This window comes from Oratosquilla oratoria, chromosome 34 (genome assembly GCF_046742065.1).
Source record: "Oratosquilla oratoria isolate Oo_2021 chromosome 34, ASM4674206v1, whole genome shotgun sequence".
Classification (NCBI taxonomy): Eukaryota; Metazoa; Arthropoda; class Malacostraca; order Stomatopoda; family Squillidae; genus Oratosquilla; species Oratosquilla oratoria.
Window position 1 is genome coordinate 28,526,958 of NC_134810.1, and position 26,136 is coordinate 28,553,093.

A 26,136-nucleotide genomic window follows, 5' to 3' on the forward strand; every position below is an offset into this window, starting at 1 on the left:
TTTCGTAAATATTAAGTAGTCAGAGGTAGTCGTGGACACTGTTGTATAACATGAATTGTGTTATGATAATGATGGTATTCAAGCCTAGTTTCGATGTAATGTATAATAATAGCAGTTGACCAAAGAGCAAGAGTACTATGACTTTCGAAACAAAATTCAGTGAATACTTGACTTGCACAAATAACAAAAGCCAGCAGCTGGATGTGTCCATCTGATGCCATGATACAAGAAAAGTAACCACCTATGAAGAAATGTAGCGTGACATACTTTAGCAAGCTTACATTTTGTTTGCAATGACAAAACAATAATCTTAATTTTCAGCCCAAGTTATTGAAAGACCATAATATAACTATTGGGATTAGAAACTTAGCCCAACCAATCAACACAAAACTGTTCAAGGTATGAGTGGTAGTGCACAATGAGTACACATTATACATACACCAACATAAGGGTCAATGCACACAAAAATATTTCTATTTGTGGTAATGTATGAGTTGACAATGGCCTCACTAACTCAGCAGACAGGCCTGGCAAGTAGCAAGTGGTGGTCACATGGGAGATAAAGGACTCTGTCAAACTATGAAGTCCTGCCCAGCCTGAAGGCATGATGTCTTCATACAAGCTCTAGAAAACATAGTAATCTGATACAGTCACATGAAGATGCTGATTAACACTCAGAAATTACATGAAATTGGCGGGGTGATATATCTATTGACATGGTGTGGCTGAGAAGGCATTTGTGTGCAAATGTAAAACACATGCATATGCACAATCATGCTCACACATGTATATACTACACAGGAATATATACATGCATACCACTTATGGCTTAAATGTGAAAAGGTAACATGAGATGGACACTAACACAGAAAATAGATATGGCTTGCCTTACACAGTAGGCTAGCTAGTTGCTAGGTTACCCCAAGAAGTGAGCGGTGGGCACCTCCACAGAGAGAAGACAAGTGAATCACTAAGAACCTACAGATCACATGACAGACAAGCGAGGCATCACTACATTCTAATATCATATAAAAGTATAAATTCTCAAAGTTCTTTAATAGTTTACTTCTTCCCTGCTATGGATATTCTGGATTTCAACTTCCTTTATTGTCACATAAACACAAGTTTACTATGTTCTGATATACTCTCATTTTAAGTTGGGTTGTCTTTCATCCCTTTATTGTCAAAAACCTCAACTTAATTTAAACCTCTATCAATGGACATTGTGAGATCTGTTCAGCAAGGTAGGTTGCTAATCCCAAGCTCTTTTTGTATACTATTTCAACACAATTGTGACCTGGATTTTTTTGCAAGTCTTGAAGGTGGAAGAAGGAGATGGAAGGAGTGAAGGAGCAAGGAGGAAAAGGAAGATGGAGGATGGGTAAGGCAGCATATAATCTGAGGGAATAATAGGTCAACTTGTTTTATTCTGAACCCAGAAGACCCCATATACAGTCCATTACATCTGAAATGATTACACCAGGTTAGGTCCTCTTACTTTTGCCCAATATTTAAAATGGAGAAAATTAGGTTTTGTTTTTGATAGACAAGGTGGCTTGGGAAACAGCAGCCTATAGTGAATTATTTACTGAACTTTCAATGCATTACCTACAACAGAAATGCAATAGAAAAAAATTAAGCACATACTTAAACAAGTTCAATGAAGAACAATATACAACATTTCTACTAATATCTTTCATTATCAATCAATGGGCGGCTTTCCTTAACACTAAATAAACACCCTTATTTTCCTGATAGACAAATAAGTACTGACACTCTCGTAACATTAAAATCTAATATATTCATCACAATCTACAAGAGGAAACAGATGCTACTGATAATAATCAGGTAACATGAGAATCATAGCCATACTTGAAGTTCTAAAACTAGTTTCCACCCCATACATCAACTTATTACCACGCTTCTTCAGCACCATGCAAAGAACTTATACATATGCTCTTAACGTCCTCTAAGCTGAATCCATGTATACACTTGCAAAATGATACCACAACATTCAACAAGTGAATGATCAAGGCAAGAAAACTAAAGAGAATGAAAGAAAAAATAGTGACATGACAATCACTATTTTGCTGTTAAAGTATGTTTCATAAACCTTCTGCATATTTTTGTGAACTGTACATGAAAACACTCTTGTGAAGGTTTTTCAAATGTACATACATATACACATACCAACAGCTTTTTCCCCTTTACAAGGGAGGTAGCCAAAAGTCAAAGGCATAAGTCCACTCTCACCCATTTCATCTCCACTCCCATTCCCTCCCTCTTCTCTTGGCTCCTCCTAGATGACGGCTCATCCCTGCATCTTTGCCCACTGCCCTGGGTCAGAAACAATGTAGCAAGACACATGTGACATTTTTAAAATTGGAATGTCATTAATACAAACTGCACCAAAAGCTTAAATACCTTAAGTAGTGATCCCTTTCAAATGAGCAGACACCAAAGTTTCTTTTTTGTCCAATCCCTTTGTCAAGTTTCTTGGCTTCTTCCTCCACATATTTTCATGGACTTTAAATACTAGACTTGTTAAATACCCAGAACCCTTTTTCACATTTATGAAAGATAAAGTTTAAATGTTTCTATATTTCTAGTGCTTTGTACATTTTCCCTTTTTGTTTACTCTCTTTTCACAAGTACAATCTTCCCCAACTTCCTCTAACCCTCTTGATTCACTCCACTTGTCATACCCTTTTCCATCCCTACACTGTGATGAGAGCACTATAATGCTCTCCAATCAACTAAAACCCAATCAAGGCATACCAAGCTGAGGGAGCTTTCTCTCTATACTGATAACCACTCCCTCTTCCACATATCTTGCACACTTCAACTCACATACTCCAATATTTTCATGTTCCAATTTCATGTATAACTTTCTTTCTCAAGATGAATGCATTAAAAATTCCCAAAACACTTATATTTCCTCATACACAATAGACATACATACATACCAAAATACCTTTTTCTCTTTTACAAGGTGTGTGTATATATCTATAAATATATATATATATATATATATATATATATATATATATATATATATATATATATAGAGAGAGAGAGAGAGAGAGAGGAAAGATGGGGGAGAGAGGAATGGAGAAAAGAAAGGGATAGAAGATCAAGGGGGAGAGAATGTGAAAAAGAGAAAGAAGAGAGACAAGTGAGAAGTATGAGAAAGTGAGAAAGAATGAAAAGAGAGACAGAAGGGAGAGAGGAAGATTCATTAATTCCCTCTGTTCACACTTATTTTTTGCACCATCTATACCTTGCTAGATGGACATTCAACATGCCCTCTTATTCTCAGCCATTCTTTAATGTGATCTCCATCCACATTTACTTTCCATACTTTTTGCTAGCCTTTCCTGAAACAACCATATATACATAGCTCATGTCCATCCAATAATTGTTGCCTTGAATTCTGCTGACAAAAAATCTGAAATCTCACGATTACTGGCAATGGACCTCAGGCCCTCCCAATAGATCTTTCTGGTCAGAAACTTTGGACTGTTGTTTTGCATTGTATTAATAAAGGACAGTTCCTATGCCACTGGCTTTGAGCAGAATGGGAGGAGCAGTCACTAGTCATCTGTGAAAATGTGAGGGAAAAAGTTAAAGTTGACAGAAAGATCTTGGGCCCAGCCCTGAGATGAAGTGTCACCTTCACCTACAGATGAAAGTGAGGGTATGGGTGCCAGGGTAGGATAATTCTCTCTTGACATCCATTTTGCAAGACACCTGCAGGTACCCATCATTGATCCTTCCTTATTTAGTCTTCCCTTAGTCTAAACCACCTCTGCACTTTGTTCTACCCAATCTGAAAGCTTCCTACACAATAATATCCACTCAGTACTTTAAGGACGTAAGAGGCACCCCTAATGAACTGAGCCAATCAGCATTATCTATGCCAATGCCAAATCTACACTAAAAAAGTAATACAAAGTAATTACTTTCCTCTTTACTTCCTTTTGCTGTCCCTTTGAATCAATTGTTTACCTCTACTATAGTTACACCTCTTCAATTTCCTATGCTTCTGTGGTGGGGGATAAGAATGCTACTACCATGTTCCTATACATGATGTAGAAGGCGACTAAATGGGACGGAGTGAGGAGATTAAAAATTATCCCTCTATGTTTCTCCTATGAAGAGTCACACTAGGTTTAATCCCCTTTAAATACTTATCACCCCTTTCCACCATTTCCTACTTTATTATCTCGAACCATAATACATATTCCCTACATCCTCTATAATTGTTCAACACCAACACAAGCTCCTGAAAGAGAACTATCATTCCTAGTATTCATTCATAAAACTGCTACTAACCTGTAGTTACAAGTATATTTCAATCCTTCCTTAAGGGTCACTCATTCTACGGTCATCATATTCTTCTTCTTAGGTTCATCATTAATAATTTCCTCTCTAATAGCACATCTTTTAGTGTTCAATAACAAGTTCTCCATTCACTGTGAAACTTAAACATACAGCCCTTGATCTCACACTGGATTATTAAAAAATAAATAAATTAAATAATAATAATTACAATAAACAAAATGGAATAACATTTTCTTGTAATCATTCAATGCTAAAGGGGCCTGTACTATACAAAAGCAGTTCATCCTGGAATGAGTGCTTTGGAAAACTGGGGCCTTTCCATGTCACAAGGTACAAGAACAAGACAAAAGCATAGGAGACTGGTAAAATACAAAGTAAAGGCTCGGGTGGATCTTGAACAAGAGGTCAACAGGTGATAGGGCACATGCAACTAAAGCCAAGCCACACAGCCTGTGGTTCTTATTTTACTTCTACACATTGACAACATGCCACAAGCTTGCTGGATGAACTCTATGGACACATTTTTTTTTTCCTTTCTTCTTCTTTTATCTTTTTTATTTTATTTTCCTCCACACATGAAGGTAAGTATATATGCAAAGCAGTAGGCAAACCTGAGCACATTTTGGGGATTTATTTGAAGGCATAAAGTGGAAGGATGTTACACAAAGCACAGAAAATGAGAGGATTATGCAAAATAATTTTGGGAAGACTGCAAAGTCCAATACAACTAAGATGGCTTGCAAGAATGGACAGCTTAAATATGAGCACATATGTTGTAAGATCAAACTTTGTAAGTAGCAATGAGAGATAAGAGAATGGAATGGGTGAAATAATTGGGAACAATTATGCGAGTTAAAGCCCAAAAATGCAAAATAAAATGGAGACTGGGATGGTCTGTGACGGGTACAATATTGGAGCAAGGATACAACAAAGAGGACGGTGATCTTTAAGGCACAATTTGATTGGTTGTGAAAATGAAGGTAAGTTCCATCTACTACACATTCTACTTACTAAATGATAACAACAGTAACAAAATAACAAAATATAGACAATTCTACAAAAATGTAACCTAAAGCATTCTTTCATATGCACCAAACTACTGCATGTGAAACATGCAAAAATTACAAAATGAAACTTTTCCTTTTAAAATAGTTGGAAAAAAAAAAGCAACTTTGCATCTTTGGGGGAAAAATAATGTGAAAGAAGGGGGGGGGGCAAACATTTTGCCTGATAAGATTACTCAAAGCAGACATGATAAAATCCTAGTCAACACCTGACTGCATAAGGGAGCCCAAGTGTGGCAACATGACTTGTGCTTGTATGGTTACAGCACAAGAATGCATACACAATTCAACAGATACAAACTGTTAAATTCAACATGTATGCAAGTCAAATGGTAGTTACTAATACTGATACAACCTACAAGAGTTACAATGCAAACTCTTTAAAACCTAGACATAAAAAACAGGAACTACTAGTATTCTGAAATACCAAGAATGTGAGAATCTTTTAAAGGATCAATAAATTGGAGGTTGTGCACTTTAAATTTGGCTAATCTAGTCTTCTGTAGAATTACTCATAATGCATCAAATATAAATACATAACAAAAACAGTAATTCCAGATGTTACAACCTACATATAAAACCTTAAATTCACTCCCACATATAATTTCTGCTTTCGGACAATGAATCAATATTACATTTCAAAATGCAAAAGCAGAGCCTTACAGCTTTTGTTCTCCCATTATCCCTTTTTATTCACTTGTTCAAAAACTGTTCAGTTTATAGGAATATTTCTCTAAATAGGATTTCAAGACCAAGACTGTTCATATTATGACCCCTTTTAACCCTAAATGCTAAGTGTTCTGCAGGCAGAATGCTTGGATGTCCTGGAGTGCGAGTTTACTTCATATATGCAAATTCAAATGTGTATACCACTTCTTGGCTACCAATTACCCCCTTACTAATGAGATCAAGTAGGTCATTTTGGGTACTTGCATACTTCAGAACAAGCATTTATGATGGAGGGCAAATGTAAAAACAAAGTTTTGAAATTTAAACCCCACCCCCATTTTAATCATTGTGCTAAGCAACTCGTTTCATTATAATTTTTTGGAAAGCTACTTGCCAAATGGAGATATTCTTTTAGTGTTAGGTCATGCACAAAATACTACAACTTTTGTTAAATAAGTTTTGTTATAAAACCTGAAATTTCAGTGAATTCTTTTACCATTATTACATGGAACCATGCAAAAATACTATGCTGATCAGGGAGGGGGTAAAACAAATGTGATCAAAAGCTGAATTCAAGCATTTTAACAATCTAGTCCAAAAGGTATATTTGCTCTCATCAACCACATCAATACAATTTTCCTCAATATGGCCACAAGTATGTGTAACAGAAACCCCAAGGGTGATGTTAGAGCACCCTAGATTTCACAGTATTACTTGAAAACCTTTAGGATTCCTTTACAGTACCACTTCGTCTAGGTCTGCATGTAAACAGGAAGACTGGCAAAATTTTCTTTACTTCAGAACTTAGTTTTTTTGTGGTAAATTATTCATTTGGTTGTTTATAAAAGAATGAGAATAAGAAGAAGGAGGAGAAAGAAAGAAAGAAAGAGAGAGAGAGAGAGAGAGAGAGAGAGAGAGAGAAAAAAAAAAAAAAAAAAAAAAAAAAAAAAAAAAACAAAAAAAAAAAAAAAAAAAAAAAAAAAACACTTGAGAGAGTGTACAAGCCTTGATCAGATCCATCTGAATGGGGCTCCATGGTTACATAAATGACTGGCTCAATGTTCTAGTGATGGTCCAAGCATTGCTCATCTCTTAAGCAAATGGTAAGTAAAGCAATTATATTTAACTGATAAGTTTTTATATGCAAGTTTTGAAACTTCTCAAATGAAATATAGTAACTGGCAACCATAAAAATATACATTTGGATGATTTAACCCAGAAGTAAATGGGTTCATTATATCAAGTTTGTAAGATATTCAATGGCAAATATTTTGTATGGTAGAAGTAATGATCAATGAATGAAAAAAAGCTGGGAAACCATTAGGCAATAAAATGTTACTAGTGAATTGAACAAGAGATAGTGAAACAAAACCGAGCTGCATATAACTTGGTTAAGTGATGAAGCAAATAATCAAAACCATACCCATGCATTTGGTTATTGTAAGAAATGAACTACAATGGTAGGACCAACATGCAAAGAAGTACACAAAACTAAGTGAAGAGTGCCCATCAAAATGCGACAAGATGAGACAACACTGGACTGGCTCTAGTTAACTGGTTAGTTTTGTGTGGAAATGGCAGAAAGAGGGATACTAAGACAAAATTCAAGTTATGGTTGAAAAGACTGAGAGCACTAAAGATATATATTCATAAATAATTTCCAGTAGAGCAAAGGTCTTGTTCTACATAAACCAATGGAATAGAAAGTCTAATAACAAGTTAGACACAAAACTATGGGAATCAATTACAATGGGTTGGGTTGGATATAAAAACTGGATGTGGTCAAACTATGCCCAATTATGTTATGTTACAGGAACAACACGGCGGAACATTAATATTGTTTGGCCCAAATTTACCAAATGAACTGTCACTATGAAACATCTGAATATTAAAACCATCATGTCTTAAGTGGATGGATGTCTGTTAAATTAATGGTTTTGTTTAAGTACGGCTTGAAAATAATTAAGACAATTCAAACGTAACAATCTGGGAAGTGGTCAAAACATTAAATAAAACAAATTCATAATAACAATTTTGGTTCACTATGACAAAGCCAGCATTTCTAACCAATGTCACCCATGTGGTAAAATTACATAATCTAAATTTTGAACCCAGTTCATTTATATGATGGACAAACAATTTGGGGCTGTCTACTATTTTTGTTTCAACAACTCTCTCTCTTTAGAAGGCAAATATATAGCTTGCCAGGAATTACATACAAGATTAACCTATATCATCCCAATTAACCCGTAAACTGCAACACACACCATATGATGAACAGTGTAACTGCGACGTACATCATATGATGTGAAGGATTGCTCTCCCACCAACACTGCCTGCTAGCTCCAAATGACAAACTGTGCAACTTTACTACACCACCATTCCTGAACTAAGGTAATTAATGAATTAATTGGTTTTACTATATTTTTCCATGCCATCTTTCAAATAGTAACAATTTGTTTTTTTTAAATACATACATACATATACCAACAGTTTTTTTCCGCCTTACAATGGGGGGAGGGAGGGAGGGAGAGAACACCTCCCACCATAAAATCCACTCCCACCCATTCCAACCCCACATACTCCACTGCCATTCACCCTCCCTCCCTCCTCCTTATCTTGGTTCCTCCTGGATGATGGGTCATCTCTGCATCTCATCCACTGCCCTGGGTCAGAAGCAATGTAACAAGCCACAGCATATCCAGAGCAAGGGCACTTTATTTAATTGGCAACCCACCCTCTCTGTCATCTCATACAGAAAGAGAGAAAACTGGGAGAAATCACTTTGGGCTGTATCAAAATATCATTCACACATATCCCCCATCCCTTTCATCCATCACTGCATTATCCATACACAGCCATTCCCCACTCACTCCTATCTTCCAGCTTCTCCCTTCCTTCCTCAACAGACATTCCCTTTCCCAATGCCCCCTTCATCCCATCCATCCATCCATCTCATCCTTGGTCACCCCTGTATGTTCACTCCTTCCACCTTTTACTTATCTTTCTTCACTCATTCTTTCTATGTCTCCTAACCATCCCAATACTCTTTCATTAGCCCTATCTCCAAACTCCCTTTCTACCCCCATTCTCCTCCTCATTTCTCACTCTATCCAGCCCCTACCATACTTCTCAAACATTTCATCTCAAACACATTCAAACTCCTCCTCTCTTATATTTCATGTTTGTGAACCATACAGTGCTGTTGGCACAATCACTCCTTCATACAATTTCCTTAGTATCCATTCCAAAATATCTATTTCTCATTATTACACTTTGTAATCCCCCAAGGCATTTACTTGCTTCTCTCAATCTACATTTTTTTTAATGCCAATAATTAAACTGCAACTTCAATACACCAGGACATATAAACCAAGGTAAATAATTAACTAATATTTGGTTTTCCTATCATTTTCTATGCTGTCTTTCATTCTATTACAGTAAAAATTACTTTTGAGATTTTTCTATTTTTATGCCAACAATTGCACACTTCGGGTATAACCGTTGGAACCTTCATGCACAGTTTACGGGGTTAATGGGATATCACTGATATGGCAGTATATAATTTCTTATAATTTTTCTCATATAAAAATTATGTCTATGATGGCAAATTAATGATGTATAGCTAAAGCTTAAAATGTTCTGTTAATAACAACCTTCACTTCGATGACAAAGTACTCTGTCAAGTGACAGAAGTTTACATTTTTAACAAGTTCCACTTGATAGACCACCCCCTTTAAATTTCCCTCCTGAAGCCCCAAGCAAGGCTAACAGCTGTGGTGCCACAGGATTGGGTATTTTGATTACAATTACATCCTGAGTGAAACATTTAAGAATCAAGTGTGCTGGACAGTAAATATATACAGACATGGGTGATCCTCCACACAAATAGGAGTCATTTCGGCAAAGCACATATGCACATAAAATCATACAAATACACATCAGCATAAAACCTCATGAAGAAGCATGTGCAGACTATACATACATACACAAAAATACACATATCTACACAATCTATATACACATACAAAAAATAGTAATTGTTGCCTTGAGTTGCAATGACTGACATGTATCCTCTACAAGGTCAGCAATAGTCCTTGGTCTTTCCCAATGATCTTTCTGAGAAGAATCACTGTGTTGATGTCTGTGTTGTTTTAATGTGGATCTGCTTCTTTGCTATCAGTTAGAAAGGTAAGAGGGACAGTAGCAGTCACTGCCTGACAGTTCTCCTTGTGTGAAAAATGGAAGAACATTATTTGAAGTTGATGAGGACATTGGACCCAGTCCAGGGACTAAGTGCAATTCCCTTTATGCAGTTCATTGTGAATAACCACAGGTCATATCCCTGAGGCCAATAACATACCAAACCCACCAAGTGACAGAGGTGGTAGAGGAGAGATTTAAGGAGGGCACTCAAAGAGAGTATAAATGTACTATGTTGTGGTGCCTAACAGGAGGATTAGAATTTTTTTTTCTGCATGAGGGGACGGAGAGGTGGGGGGGTTGCCGATTTAATGAAGTGGCCTTGCTGTGGATGTGCTGTGTCTTGCGACACTGCTTCTGACCTAGAGCAGTAGACAAGGTGCAGGGATGACCTGTCATCCAGGAGGTGCCAAGATAAGAGGGAGGGAAGAGGGAAGGAAGAGGGTGGAGAGGAGTGGAGTGTGATGGGGATGGAATGGGTGGGAGTGGTTTTTATGCCCTTGTTTTTTGGCTACTTCCCTTATAAGGGAAAAAAAAAAACAACAACTTTGATATATGTATGTAAATAAATGTGATCAGAGGAGAGGGCTAAGGACTGTCAAATCACTACCTGGAAGGAAAATGAAAATGAAAGTCAAGGGAACAAAGAAATGTGAGGGAAGCAGAGAAGTGATGAGGGTGAACAAATTGAATGTGGGGGAAGAGAAAGATTAGCCAGTGAAACCTGGATGTATGGGATGTATGAGGTACAAAAGAGAAATGTAGGAAGAATGGGAATGTTTCAAGTAGGTAGTGCTAATGTGAACAAAGATGGTATACAAGACAAGGAGGGGAGAGGGCTTTTTGGTATATATTTGCAATCATACATGCAAAATATCAATAATGACTATTGCCTGGGATGGTTTGGGAGTGTGGAAGGAATGAGCGTAGAGGAACAAAAAGAGCATGGAAGGCAGAGGTGGATGAATCTTGCTGCAATGCTTCTGACCCAGGCAGTGGGTGCGGACAGGGATGACCCTTCATCCACAAGGAGCAGACAACTGGGAAACAAATGGGTGATGGATGGAAGTGGGATTGGCAGGGGTGGGTGCATGCCTTGGCTGACTACCTCCCTAGAGGGAGAAGCCTTTTGGGAAAGACAGATTGTTGCCTAAACTTTAATCAACCAGAAACTTGCAGTACCACAAGAGCTGGCTAGATTCTTTAGACTCTCTCACATGTCTGTGGAAAGACACACTGAACTGTTCTCTATGTTATATTTATGTGGGAATGTTTCTGTAACCAGTTTGTGGTAGATGGAGGAAAGCATTTGCTGATTCTCAGTTGTTTGTGTGAAAAGGAGGACATACAATCAAATGTAACAGAAAGATCTTGGGTCCAGTCCTAAGACCAAATGTTAGCCCTCTTACTGGAGGTGAAGATGATGACGTATTTTGAAGATGGGCAGAAGAGAGATGATTCTTGACATTCATCTCTTACGACCACCACCTGCAGGTACCTATCATTGATTCCACAAACAAAATAGTGTTAGGTTTCAATATTCAAGCTCTCCATTATAACATCTGCACTATATTCACATGATCAACTGCACTGCTTATAGTTAAGAATGCTGTGCAGTAGCTTTCTATCATTCAAACAGGAACTTTGCCACAACCAATAGAATGTCTTGTGAGGAGGAGGCCCAAATAATTCTCCCTTCATCCCTGATGTTTTCATATAGTGTTCACCCCAGCAGTATCCAAGGAGTTCAGATAGCTAAACTCTAGGGTGATAAAGATGGAAAGAAGGAAAATGAAAACTTGGGCCAGGTCTGATATTTACATACATGACAAAAATGTTAGATATTTGGTCTTTTAAGAGTAGTTTGGTGGGAGGGGGAGAATTCAAAAGTTAACACAATTGCCAGCACACTTCAATCTCTCCACCTTAGTGTTCTATTTCACCTTAAAATACCTTGCTATGTACACTACATAATAAAAAGAGAAATGAGAGCTGCAGCTCTAAGAGTGTGGTGTGCATCACACATAACAACATTCAATAAAATCATGGAAGACAGTCATCTCTCCACCTGACATAAGCTTTAAAACTTTTACAACATCTTTCACTTGAAAACATATCTTAGTTTAAAAGCAGCAAAATCATCCAGTCAATTTACAAAGCTCTCAAGGATTCCTCTGAAAGCAATAGTAATGGCTGTAGATTTTGTAATTACTTTCGAAAAACAACCCTTCCATCAATTATACAAATGTTGCTTGACACTGTTCTTCTCTTTAGGGTTGTTGGAGGTATGCAGCTGATGGCATGGGTGGTTGATGTGGAGGCTGGTGGTGTGGGTGAGGTGGGTGATGGTGGTGAGGACCTGTTGGAGATGGATGATATGTTGGGGGGTATATCCACTGCCCCACAGGTCCCATGATATAGCCAGGTGGGGCTTGATAACAAGGAATGTACCCACCATTGTACATGTTGGCATCATATGTTGCAGGTGATATCATTGGGGTACCATCTGGAGAATAGAACACCTCAGAGCTTCCTCCTCCTTCCACACCTTCTCCAACTAGCTGACCACCTGCTCCTGAGGGAGGACGGGGTCCAATACGCCCGTCTAACTCACCCATTGGGTACATCACAGCCGGACTACTTACAACACTGCTCCCTGACACATTTGTGGTCTGTAACAGACAGGTTAATATAGTTACAACAGCTTGATAGAATCATATTCAAAATATATTATTGCATATACTAAGTCTTGTGATATTCTCTTTCTGTTATCATCAATAACCTCTTCATTCTGCTTCCCCCCCCTTCCTTCCTTCCTTCCTTCCCATAAGAGGTAGATTGTAGATTGAGACAGGCAAGTAAGTGCCTTGGAGGATTAAAAAGTGTAAAGAGAAATAGACATTTGGGAATGGATGCAAAGAGGAGATTCATGAAGGGGGGAATAGTGCCGACAGTAATGTATGGGGCAGACAGGGAACATAAGAAAGGAAGAGTTTAAACGTATTTGAGGGGTGAATGGAGAATGGTTGTATATGGAAAATGTTGTGATGCATGAGGTGGAATGGATGGGGGAATGGGGGGTGAGGTAGTGTGTGTGAGCAAAAATTTTGACGCAGCCCGAAGGGATTTCTCCCCGTCCTCTCCTTTATATGGGGGGACGGAGAGGGGGGGTCGCCGATTTAATGAAGCGGCCTTGCTGTGGATGTGCTGTGTCCTGCGACACTGCTTCTGACCCAGGGCAGTGGACAGGGTGCAGGGATGACCCGTCATCTAGGAGGTGCTAAGATGGGAGGGTGGAGGGGTGTGGAGTGTTTTCGGGGATGGAATGGGTGGGAATGATTTTACAAAGGATTACAAAGGCGGAGCATGCCGACAGGAGACCTTTTGATCCATATCTAGGTCGGATGTGAAAAAAAAAATATATATATTAATAATAAAACAATAAATAAAAACTATAATAATGTAAATAACAAATAATATACATAAATAAATGCATAGGTATAGTTAAATAATAAACAAACAGGTAAATAGTAAATAATAATAAATTGACATATAACTAATAATAAATGAAAATCAGACAGACAAATGATAACAAAACAAAAGCAAATAATATAAGATAAATTATAATCATTACAGCATCTTACTTAGGTATTTATCTAACTGATTCTTAAAGCTTCGAACTGAACTACATTGCACTACCTGTGCAGGAAGTTTATTCCATTCATTTACTACACGGTTGGCAAAGTTGTTTCTACCTACTTCCAAATTGAATCTATTTCCGGATAGTTTGAGACCATTGTTTCTTGTCTGATTCTCATTCAATGTGAAAATTTGGTCACTTTTGATGTTGTCAATTCCCTTTAAAATCTTAAAGACCTGTATCAAGTCACCTCTGAGTCTACGCTTTTTTAGGGAAAACAGATTCATGTGTTTTAGTCGATTTTCGTATGATTTATTTTTGATATTTGGAATCAGTTTTGTGGCTTGCCGTTGTACTTTTTCCAGTCTGTCAATGTCTTTAATGAGATTCGGTGACCATACAGAAACAGCATATTCCAAATGTGGACGAACTAACGATTTATATAGCTTGTTAATGAGTGATGGACTTTTGAAATCAAAAGATCGCGCAATCAGTCCCAGAATCTTATTTGCTTTCTCAGAGGCTGAAATACACTGCTTGGATGATTTGAGGTCATTACTGATAATTACGCAGAGATCTTTTTCACTATCCACTTTTGTTAACGAATTACCAAATAATTTGTAATAGTACTTACTGTTATTTTTACCTATGTGCATTACCTTGCATTTACTTGTGTTAAATTTCATTAGCCACTTTTCAGACCATTGCTGTAATTGATCTAAATCTTCTTGAATATCTAATTGGTTTGAGTGATCATTTGCCACTCCGCACAGTTTTGTATCATCAGCAAATTTGGAAACAGTAGATTTTAGTCCATGGATAGAAGTGACCCAAGAACGGAACCCTGAGGAACTCCACTTGCAACACTTTTCCATCCAGAAGTTTTTCCATTTAAAACAACTCTCTGTTTTCGACCATTCAACCAATTACTAGTCCAACCTAATAGGCTACCACTTATTCCATGCAAAGCTAATTTAGTAAGTAGTCTTTCGTGTGGGACGGTATCAAAAGCTTTTGCAAAGTCTAGATATATTAAATCTATATTGTTTCTTTTGTCATAATTCGAGATAACTGTGTTGTAGAATTCTAGTAAGTTAGTCACGCAAGAACGTTTCCGTCTGAAACCATGCTGGCTATCATTTATCAAACGGTTACTTTCTAAATGATGTTCGATAGCATCTCTGATGATAGTTTCCATTATTTTTCCTACGATTGAAGTCAAACTTATAGGCCTATAATTATTTGGCTTCATTAGCTAGCTTCCATTCTCTTGGGACATCTCCGGATATGATGGATTTCTTGAAAATAATTTCTAATGGAACAACAATCTCATTTTTTATTTCCTTTAAGATTCTTGGATGCCAACCGTCAGGCCCTGGTGTTTTATTAACTTTGAGTTTGTCTATACACCTTTTAATATTTTCTTTTGTTATATTTACCGTAGTAAGTTTACCCCAGACTTTTCACAGGTTTCAGTTTGGAATTCACTTTGAGGCGTTTCGTTTATGAATACTGAGCTAAAATAATTGTTTAAGATATTACACATTCCTTCATTTGAATATTCAAGTTGACCGTCAGCAGATAATAGTGGACCAATGTGATTCCTAACAACCTTTTTATCTCTAATGTAACTATAGAATTCTTTGGGATTCTCTTTGGATTTATCAGCGATTTTCATTTCGTATTGTCGTTTTCTTTTTCTTATTGTCTTTTTTAAATCTCTCTGTATTGATACATAACTTTCATAGTCATTAGATGCACCCGAGCACTTATATTTCTTATAAGCCTGTCTCTTTTTAGCAATACTTTTTTCAGTTTCTTTGTCGAGCCACTTTGGGCGAGCCTGATTTGGGGGACGTCTGTCCTTAAAAGGTAAGGGGGAAAAAGCCTTGGTATATGTATGTATGAGATGAAATGTCTAAGCAATATGATTGGGGTTACAAGGTTGGATAGTGAGAAACAAGGTGAGGAGGAGAGTGGGGGGTGGAAAAGGAGATGTGAGATAGAGTTGATGAAAGAGTATTGGGATGGTTTGGACACATGGAAAGAGTGAAGAAAGATTACTTAAAGAAGTGTGGAAGGCAGAGCTGGATGGGTGTGAACATTAGGGGTAGACCATGGATGAGATGAAAGGATGGGGTCAAAGAAGCATTGAGAAAGAGGGGGATGTCTGTTGAGGAAGGATGGGAGAAAGCAGAAGATATGGGTGTGTGGAGAATGGCTGTGTATGGATGATACTGTGATACATGGAATGGAGTGGGTGGAGGATAGGGGGGGTTTAGGGAGTGGTTTTGTTGCCAATTAAATGAAACATCTTGCTACTGATGTGCTGTGTTTATTGCTTCTGACCCAGGTTGATATGCAGGGATGACCCATCATCTATGAGGAGCAAGATGAGAGAGAGGGGTTGTGAATGGAAGTAAAATGGGTGGGGATGAAATAGGTGGGAGTGGAATTATGCCTTTTGATTTTGGCTACCTCCCCTAATAAGAGGAAAAAAGACTTGGTATATATAAACCTACATAGGGCCCCTAATGATATATTCTATATGGGTTTTGTAAGTTATCCTAGTGCATTATACACTGTACTATATTACCGACTCCAAGACACATGTTTGAAATGAAGTGTTTGAGAAGTGTGGTTGGGGTTATGAATATGGACAGAGCAAGAAATGAAATGAGAAGGAAGAGAGCAGGGGTGGAAATGGGTTGGAGTGACTAAGTTGAATCCCACATCTATACATAACCCATACACAATGACCATCATTCAAAGAAAGAAGTGAAAGAGGTGAAAATGGTGGTGGTCAGATCATATAAGGGTGTGGACAAAGGACAGATCTCTCTTGGTTTGGGAAAGGATGTTATGAAGTGACTGAAAAAAAAAAAAAAGACAACATGACTCAAGGTTATTAAGAAATACAATTTTCCTTGCTGATGAGTTGACTCCAGGCATGGTCTAGATATACAAACTGGAACCACAATCTAATCTAAATTTGAAAGATGAAGAATAAAAGGTGGGACACCATAAGCATAGATCCCTTAATGTACAGCACAATTAGGTAAATACTTCTTGCACCTCTACTATCATACTTCACTGCACATTTGTATATTTAAAGCCAATATGAATTCATTTACTTATTAATAGTGGGGCCACACAGCTCAAATATTCAGAAGAATTAGTTCGTGATAAAAGCACCAAATTGGGCACACTTGTAGAACGACATATTATGAAGCGATTTGGATATTTGGCCACCACAGATTTAGCCTCTGAGGGCTGTGGCAGCCATTTTACAAAATGGCGGCCAGGTGACATTAAAATAGCTACCAGAGGAATTAAAATGGCTATGGCTTCTACATTTGTGGAACGATTTCATCGTTTATGGGGTCTATGGATGCGCCTCACTGCGTACTACAAACGTATGGGACTAAATTTCCGAAACTCTAAATTTTTAGGGGGGGGGGGTCAAACCATCCATAGACCCCATAAACGATGAAATCGTTCCACAAATATAGAAGCCATAGCCATTTTAATTCCTTTGGTAGCCATTTTAATGTCACCTGGCCGCCATTTTGTAAAATGGCTGCCACAGGCCTAAGGGGGGGGAAGGGACTCTAATATACTTATTTTTCATTGCAGGTTGTTGATGGTGGTCGTCACTTAACAACAGCCATGTCCAAGAGCTTCAAGTTGGTCGACCCAGAAGAGCGACCTGTCTCAACGTCGTCACATCCACCAACAACGAACTGGAACCTGTGTATCATCTGTCAAGACGACACGAAAGAGACACTGACTCGTCCCTCACAGTCCAAGTGAAAAGATGTCGGGAGCGGCTACAGTTCCCTTGCCAAAAATCTGATCAGATTCAATGAACTAAAGGAGCTTCCATGTACGCTTCAGTTACACCGGCTTGACGAAGGTCATGGAATTGAAGCAGCTATGGTTGCAAACAGTGCTGGTTATCACAAAACCTGTAGACTAAAATATAACAGGACAAAACTACAGAGAGCCGAAAAGCGAAAGCGTGTAACTGTTGATGACAGCCATAATACTGGTGCATGCAAGCGCACCAGGTCCCTCTCAGTGAGCACAGGTAATTCAGGGCCCCCCTCCTGTTTCTTCTGTGAACAACCTGCAGGCTCAGAATGGCTTCATGAGGCAGCGACCTTCACAATTGACAGGCATGTGAGGGACTGTGCGACCCTCCTTGAAGACAGTACCCTACTTTGCAAACTCAGTGCTGGGGATATGGTGGCCCTGGAATGTAAATACCATGCCAAATGTTTGTCACAGCTGTATAATCGTGCCAGAGCGGCCCGATGTTCTGAAGCGACAGAAGAAACTGAACAAGAGAAACAGCTGTCAAGAGTAGCTTTTGCTCAACTTGTGCTCTTTACTGAAGAGACCAGGCAGCATGAGGAGACGGTGCCAGTGTTCAAGTCAGCAGAACTGGCTGAACTATACCAGTTAAGAATTGAACAGCTAGGCATCAGGTGCAACACAAGGGTACATTCCACACGTCTCAAGCAGAGACTCCTTGCCCACTTCCCTGACATGCAATCACACAGCAAGGGAAGAGACATCCTGTTGGCATTCCGAAAAGATGTTGGCGATGCTATTGCTAAAGCTTGTGAAATGGACAGCGACAATGATGCTATCCATCTTGCATGTGCTGCAGAAATCGTGCGCTGCCAGATGTTTGGTGAATCCAAGCCTTTCATTGGGTTCCCTGAAGGATGCCAGAAAGAGTCTGTGCCCCAAATGCTGATTTGCCTGGTCAACATGATTTTAGAGGGACCCAACATCAAGGACCAGATGACAGACACAGGCACTGCAGCAGTTGCCATTGCTCAAATTTTGAAGTTCAACAGCGTAAAACACAAACGTATGCAAAGCACCTCACCATCATCCACTGTACGGCACAGCCATGCGCAATAAACGCCTCTTCCAATATATGTGGGGATGATGTTACATGCCCACACGTGCAAGAAGGAACTGGTGGATAGGCTGGCACACGTTGGCCTGAGCATCTCGTATGATTGTGTCCTCCGCATCACAGCGCAGATGGCGAACAATGTCTGCGAGCAGTTTCACTTGGAGCAAGTTGTCTGCCCGCCCTCGATGCGTGGAAAAGTTTTTACTACTGCTGCAGTAGATAATATAGATCACAATCCGAGTTCAACAACAGCGAAGTCCTCATTCCATGGCACAGCTATCTCACTGATCCAACATCCCAGTTTCATGGGAGAAGGTGTGGATCGAACCATAGTCGTAACTGGAGGATCTGGGATCGCAAGCACGTTCATTCGCCAGCTGCCACAGTGCTACACTGACGTCCCTCCTGTAACAAGCAGTGTCAAGAATGTGCCTGTTCCTGCTGTTAGGGTGACATCACTTGACAGAGAGGCTAACAAGCATACTGAGGAAGAATATCTCTGTCTACACAATGCAAGGCAGGTCGTAGATGGAAATGATCAGGGAGGCGAGAACATATCTTGGGCCGCTTTCAATGCCAGCCGTCAACCACCAGAAGTTAGACCAATCAGCCCCACTGCCCTGCTTCCCATGTTCCAGGACAGTGCCCACACAGTGGCCATGATCCGCCACTCCATAGATGTCGTGAAGACTGCTGTTGAACGTCTGAATCCAGGACAGGCACCAGTGGTCACATTCGATCAGCCACTATTTGCCTTGGCAAAGCAAATTCAGTGGAAGTGGCCACAGAAATATGGTGAAGATAAGGTTGTTGTGCTGTTTGGTGGTCTCCATATCGAGATGGCTGCCCTGAAAACACTGGGAGACTGGCTGGATGGTAGTGGGTGGGCACAGACACTGGTGCGAGCCGTCTGGGCAGTCTGGAATGTGTTGCCGGAGCAGACCGAAGCACTGTTGAAGTTGTCATCTGCACCAAGTGAAATACCAGAAGAGGTCCTGCATACCATTGAGAGATTTGTCATCCTCCTGTACGACAGAACAAGTCCATGCACAGACATTGACAAGGCACGCAAGAACAATGTTGAGTTGATTCCTCCAACCAAGGCAGCTCTGGAAGAGCACGTTAAGAGGTCAGCCTACCAGGGAGGTCATGTATGGGGCCAGGTGTTGCTCCCTGCACCAGAGCTGCCGGCGGCAACCAGCTGGGGGTGGATCAAAAGTGAGGACGGGCTGCATGATCCCCACTGGACAAGATTACCACAAGCAGCCCAAATTTGCCGTGAACTGCTGTCATGTAAATGTAAGATGGGTTGTGTGAATCGTTGCAAATGCAAAAAGGCTGCACTTGAATGTACTGCTCTGTGCCTGTGTGAGGGGGAGTGCACCCAGAACTAGACATTTCTACATTTAATTTTGAGTGTTTCATCATAACACTGTAACATCATGTTTCATTGAAATGTATTATGCTGAATTTTGTATTTCTTGAGTAAATTCTTTTGTATTTCTTTTGTCTTTCTTTTACACGCCATTCCATTGTCATTTCTTTTACGCTTGCTAGGTAATTATGTCACCCGCAGAGCTATAGGTTGGACTATAGTTTAGGGTTAGGTTAGGTTAGCTAGTTTAGTCCAACCGATAGTTGGGGGAGTAGCGCCCCCCAGGGCAGCTTAGCTATAGTTAGCCCTTCCTGCTGCCATGTTGGGGGCCAACCAACCTTTACGTAGTCGCGCGGACAGTCTTTAAAAAAAATCCTAAATGTAGTGGGACACAGCGATTATCGTATTTTTCTCCCCCCCCCCTTTTGTAGACATTTTGTAGAGCCTCATTAGTCGCATATATAGGCACAGTGATAGTTGTCACCAAAGTATAAACGTAGAAGCCACAGTGATTTGAAAAATACCCCCTTTCCCCCCCCCTAAAAAATTCGAATTTTGGAAATTTAGTCCCATACATTTGTAGTACGCAGTGAGGCGCATCCATAGACCCCATAAACGATGAAATCATTCCACAAATGTAGAAGCCATAGCCATTTTAATTCCTCTGATAGCTATTCTAATGGCTATGTAAAATGGCTACCACAGCCCTCAGAGGCTAAATCTGTGGTGGCCAAATATCCAAATCGCTTCATAATATGTCGTTCTACAAGTGTGCCCAATTTGGTGCTTTTATCACTAAATGCACATTAGGTTAGCTATGCTGCCCCACTATAAAGAGAATCCATATAAAAATGTATAGCAATGAAAATCTCTTAAAAGTTACCTGTGAATTCAAGCTCTCAGTGCTTGACATCAGCATTAGTGGCTGTCCCTCATAGGCACTTCGCTGCCCTCCACTTCCTCCATTACTACGCTGCATTCGAGGAGGTAGTGATCTTTGGCCTCCTCCTGGTCCTCCACTTCCTCCTCTCCCTGGGCCTCCATAGTGATGATGATGATTGTGATTATTGTTTGGTGGACCTGAAGACATTATGAAAAACCATTCTATTTATGCTTGTACACATTGTTGAGGGTTCAATGATGGTGCCTGTGGTGGTCCTGCAAAGCAGCCCAATCTTAAAACCTGTCAACATCATCACCTCCTGAGGGGCTGACATTCAGTCTCTGGATTGCACCTAAAATCTCTAACTTGAACTGTAATTCTTACACTTTTCCGACAAGGACTGCTGACAGTTGGAAATTGCTCTCCTTCTCCCAGCACTTTCAGCCAGAAATAAACCTACACTGATACAACCCACACATCAGTCTAAAGTTTCTTCGAAGTGACCCTTCCTATGACACTCATGTTCTCTGCCTTCCCTCTACATTTCTCACTTTATCCATTCTTGTGACACCTACCACCTTTCTCAAACTTTTCAACTTTTCCTTTCTGCCTCTCATATACTCCATGCCTCTGGTCTATAGAGTGCCCTGAGTACAATTACTTCTTCATACAACATTCTTCTTTCATCCCCAAATAACTTTTTCTTGTAATCATTTTAATTCCACCTTGACATTTACTTGCCTCCTTATGTTTTATAATTTACCTCCACACCTATTTCTTTATTTGCTACCCCAAATGCTTAACTTCCACTTCCTCCCAATTGCTATGGGTAACCTTAGGCCATGCTACATAGTGTAGTCAAACTACAAGTGCCTGAGAACGCTCCGTGAGGTAGTGCTAAATCTAGTGATTCTTCGACCAAAAATTGGTGACTTACTTAGTTGTAAACAGATCAGAGGGGGGCAATAACAAGTGGTACCTTGATGTATCAAAGTGATTTAAGTTTAACATGAATAGAAAAAGGAAGGGAAATGGACGATAAACCGATGTACGCAAAGACAACCAAAAGAAGATTAGATATGTGTAAGTATGAAATGCCTATGGGAGTGGTTAGAGGAGGAGGAGGAGGAGGAGGAGGAGGAGGAGGAGGAGGAGGAGGAAGAAGAAGAAAAAAAATTGTACTACAGACAGTCCTAGATATGAAGACGAATTATTCCATGGATTCAGAACAGAAGGAGGTATCGACCTTAAAAGCATACTATTAGTATGCTTTTAAGGTCAATACAAAGAAATATTTGAAATGAAAAGGGATATTGTTGAATGGAAAAGGGAACATAAACAATTATACAAAGAAGTGAGTAAATTGAGGAAGGAAAATGTACTATTAATTAGGGAAATGGAAGAAATGAAAAAGGAACTGGCTAAAGTAAAAAATTATAATGAGATGAAAAGTGAAGACACAAATATAAATGAAACTTTATTGAGGGAAGTTAATGAAAAGATATTAATAGAGGCAGGCAAAGTTGGTGAAAATATAAAAAAATAAATCATGACGGAAATCAAAAACCAAATACTATTTAAAGAAATAGTCAAAGAACAAATGAATGAAAGTACAAAGGACAAAGTGATAGAAGTAATAAAGGAAGAAAGAGATTGGGGAAAAAAAGTATTATATGGTATCAAAGAGAAACATGAACTAATAAGGTTCCTAAGGGAAAAAGAGAAGAATATAGTGACAGAAATACTAAAAGAAATACCGGAGGGGCAAGGACTTGAAAAGGCTAATGAAGAAATCTACAAGGTGGGGAAATATTTGGAAGAGAAGAACAGACCTCTTAAAGTAAAATTTAATTTGCAGAGGAGAGCAGAAGAAATATTACCAAATGTAGGAAAACTAGCAAAAACTAAATACTACAAAAATCTATGGATAAGAAAGGAACTTTGTGATGAGGAAAAATAGAAACAAAAAACACTTGAGGAAAAGAACGAGAAAAGAACAGAAAACGAAAGGAACGAGCTTTTTTTGGAGAGTGATGGACTTGAGACTGAGGAAATGGTACATAAGGGAAAAGGAAATGCAGGAGCAAGAAGAAAAGGAAGGGATAAAAAAATTGAAGATAACATATACCAACATAGACGGATTGATATCAGGAATAGATGAATTGAATGACTATCTGGAACAAGAAAACTCAGATATAATGGGGATTGCGGAGACAAAATTGAAAGGATCATTACATCCAAATAGTATAGGGCAAGGAAAGAGAAACAAAGCAGGGTGGAGTCATGTTGCTAACCAAGAAAAGCCTAATTGCGACAAAAATCACAGGAGAGAACAATGTGGAGTTCATTGTAAGAGTTGAGGATAGAGATATGAATAATAGAAAGTATGCAGCGATTTATGTCCCACCTAAAACTCAAGCATGGAATGAAAGTGAACACTCCAAAATGCTGGAAGACACAAGAAATACTAAAGAAGGAAATCTGATAACTATGGGTGATTTTAACTCAAAAGAAATATGTTGGGAAGAAAATGACTGTGAAAGGGGGAGAAGATCAATGGGGAAACATATTACTGGAAATGACCATTAATTACACATTGACGCAATGGGTCAAGGAAAATACCAGATATAGAAATAACGATCAATCCTCAAGATTGGATTTGATATTCCCATCAGAACCCGAAATTGTGGATAAAATCGAATACAAGACACCAATTGGAAAAAGTGATCACATACTACTAGAACTAGAATTAAATGAAGAAACAAATATATAAATTAATGAAATATACAAGGAAGACTAATGTATAACAAAACAGATTTTGAGAAACTTAGAAAATTCTTTCAAGCAAATAGGGAAAAATTTAATAATGAAGAAACAAAGGTGGAAGAGAAATGGACAATTTGGAAGGAAATCTATAATGAAGGAGTTGATATGTACCAAAAACAGGAAAGGGTATTTATAAAATCCTGGTATGTTAAAAAGTGCAGAGGCAAAATACAGAAGAGATAAAGTGAGAGAGAGAGAGAGAAAAAAAGGAAAATATACACCAAACTAAGATATAACTATGTAAATATATGCAATGAAGAAAAAAGAAATTATGAAAAGGACATAATAAACAAATATAAAGACCAACTCAATTTATTTTAGATATGTAAATGGCAAACTAAAAAAATAAACAGGAAATACCTAAATTACGTCAAGGTAACAGAGACTACACAGAAGTTATAGAAATGGCAGATATTATGAACAAACATTTCAAATCTGTATTCACCAAAGAGGAAATAAATTTACAAAACTGTGATCAAAGAATTGAAGTAAGATTTCCTCCAATGAGGAAATTAAATAATACTCAGAATGAAATAAGGAATCAAATATCAAAGCTTGATGTTAACAAGTCACATGGCCCGGACAGAGTTGCAAACTGGATACTGAAGGAATGTATAGACGAACTAACAGGAAAAATATACAAAATAATTGAATGCTCACTCAAAGAAGGAAAACTACCAGGAGACTGGAAAAAGGCCAATATATAAAGGGGGGGAATAAGGAAGATGCAACAAATTATAGACCAATGTCCTTAACAAGTACAATAATTAAAATTTGTGAGAGAATCATCATAGACAAAATATCTGGAGAAGAATAATATATTGAACCCAAGGCAATTTAGATTTAGACAGGGAAGATCATGTACCACTAATTTGATTTGTTTCTATTCAAGACTGACAGATATATTGCAAGAAAGGGATGGCTGGGCAGACTGTGCCTTCCTGGACCTACAAAAGGCATTTGATAAGGTACCACACAGAAAATTGCTATATAAACTGGAAACAATAGGAGTCATAAATGGAAAACTATTGAACTGGATGGAGGACTTCCTACATGGAAGAATAATTTGAGTAGTGCTCAGAGACAAATATTCAAAATGGGAAGAAATGAGTAGAATTCAAAGGACAGCAACAAATATGGCACCTACACTCTCAAATTTGACATACAAAGATTCAATAAATTACATCTATCAACACTGGGACAGAGAAGAGAAAGGCAATTTGCTGACTATTTACAGAATTATAAAAGGGATGGAAGTTCTTGATAGAGATAACTTATCGAAATAGGACAGAAGAGAAACAAGACATGAGAAGAAGCTAAAGGACAGTTACAGAAGAGATTTGAAAACGAATAGCTTCCCACACATATTGATGTCTGGAACAAACTAAACAAGGAAACAGTGAGTGCCAAAACTATACAAGATTTTAAGAACAAACTGGATGCAGAGATACAAAAGTGGGTCACTGCAAGCACAGCTCTCTTTCCGTAAAATACAACTAGGTAAATACATACTCCTTTACCCCCCATCCCCTTCCATGCACCACAGCATCATCCATACACAACCATTCTCCATTCAACCCTATCTTCTGTCTTTGCCCTTCCTTCCTTAACAGAATTCCCCCTTTCCCCAATGCCCTTTTTATCCCAACCATCCATCTCATCCTTGGTTGCCCCCTCATCTTCACTCCTTCTAGTTCTGCCTTCCACCACTTTTACTAATCTTTCTTCATTCATTTTTTACATGTGTCCAAACCATCCTAATACTCTTTCATCAACCCCATCTCCCAACCCCCTTTCCAACCATGCTCTCCTCTTCACCACCTCACTTCTCACACTATCCATCTTAGTAACCTCTACCATACTACTCAGGCATTTGATCTCAAACAAATTTAAACTCTACTTCTCTTATGTTCCATGTTTCTGCCCCATAGAATAAAACAAATACATACTTATACCAATGCCCCCCACCCTTTTTGTGGGAGATTGCCAAAGTCAAAGGCGTAAATCCACTCCCACCCATTTCATCCCCACATACACTCCCATTCACCACCCCTCCCTACCTCTTTTCTTGGCTCCTGGATGAAGGGTCATCCCAACATCCTGCTCACTGCCCTGGGTCAGAAACAATGTAGCAAGACACAAAACATCCACAGATAGGCCACTTCATCAATCAGGAACACCCTCTCTCTGTACCCTCAT

The 26,136-nt window shown here is 38.8% G+C and overlaps 1 protein-coding gene across 7 annotated transcripts in view; it reads right to left on the reverse strand.

Moving 5' to 3' along the window:
• Nucleotides 1-7,003: 7,003 nt before the first annotated feature.
• LOC143018152 (uncharacterized) overlaps nt 7,004-26,136 on the reverse strand; it is a 322,520-nt gene continuing 303,387 nt past the window's right edge. For all 7 annotated transcript variants that reach the window (XM_076173292.1, XM_076173293.1, XM_076173290.1 and 4 more), the window contains 2 exons: nt 21,112-21,308; nt 7,004-12,952 (listed from right to left, as the gene is read on the reverse strand). In XM_076173292.1, the coding sequence (XP_076029407.1) occupies nt 12,551-12,952; nt 21,112-21,308 (599 nt within the window). In that variant the 3' untranslated portion in view covers nt 7,004-12,550. The remainder of the gene's footprint in view (nt 12,953-21,111; nt 21,309-26,136) is intronic.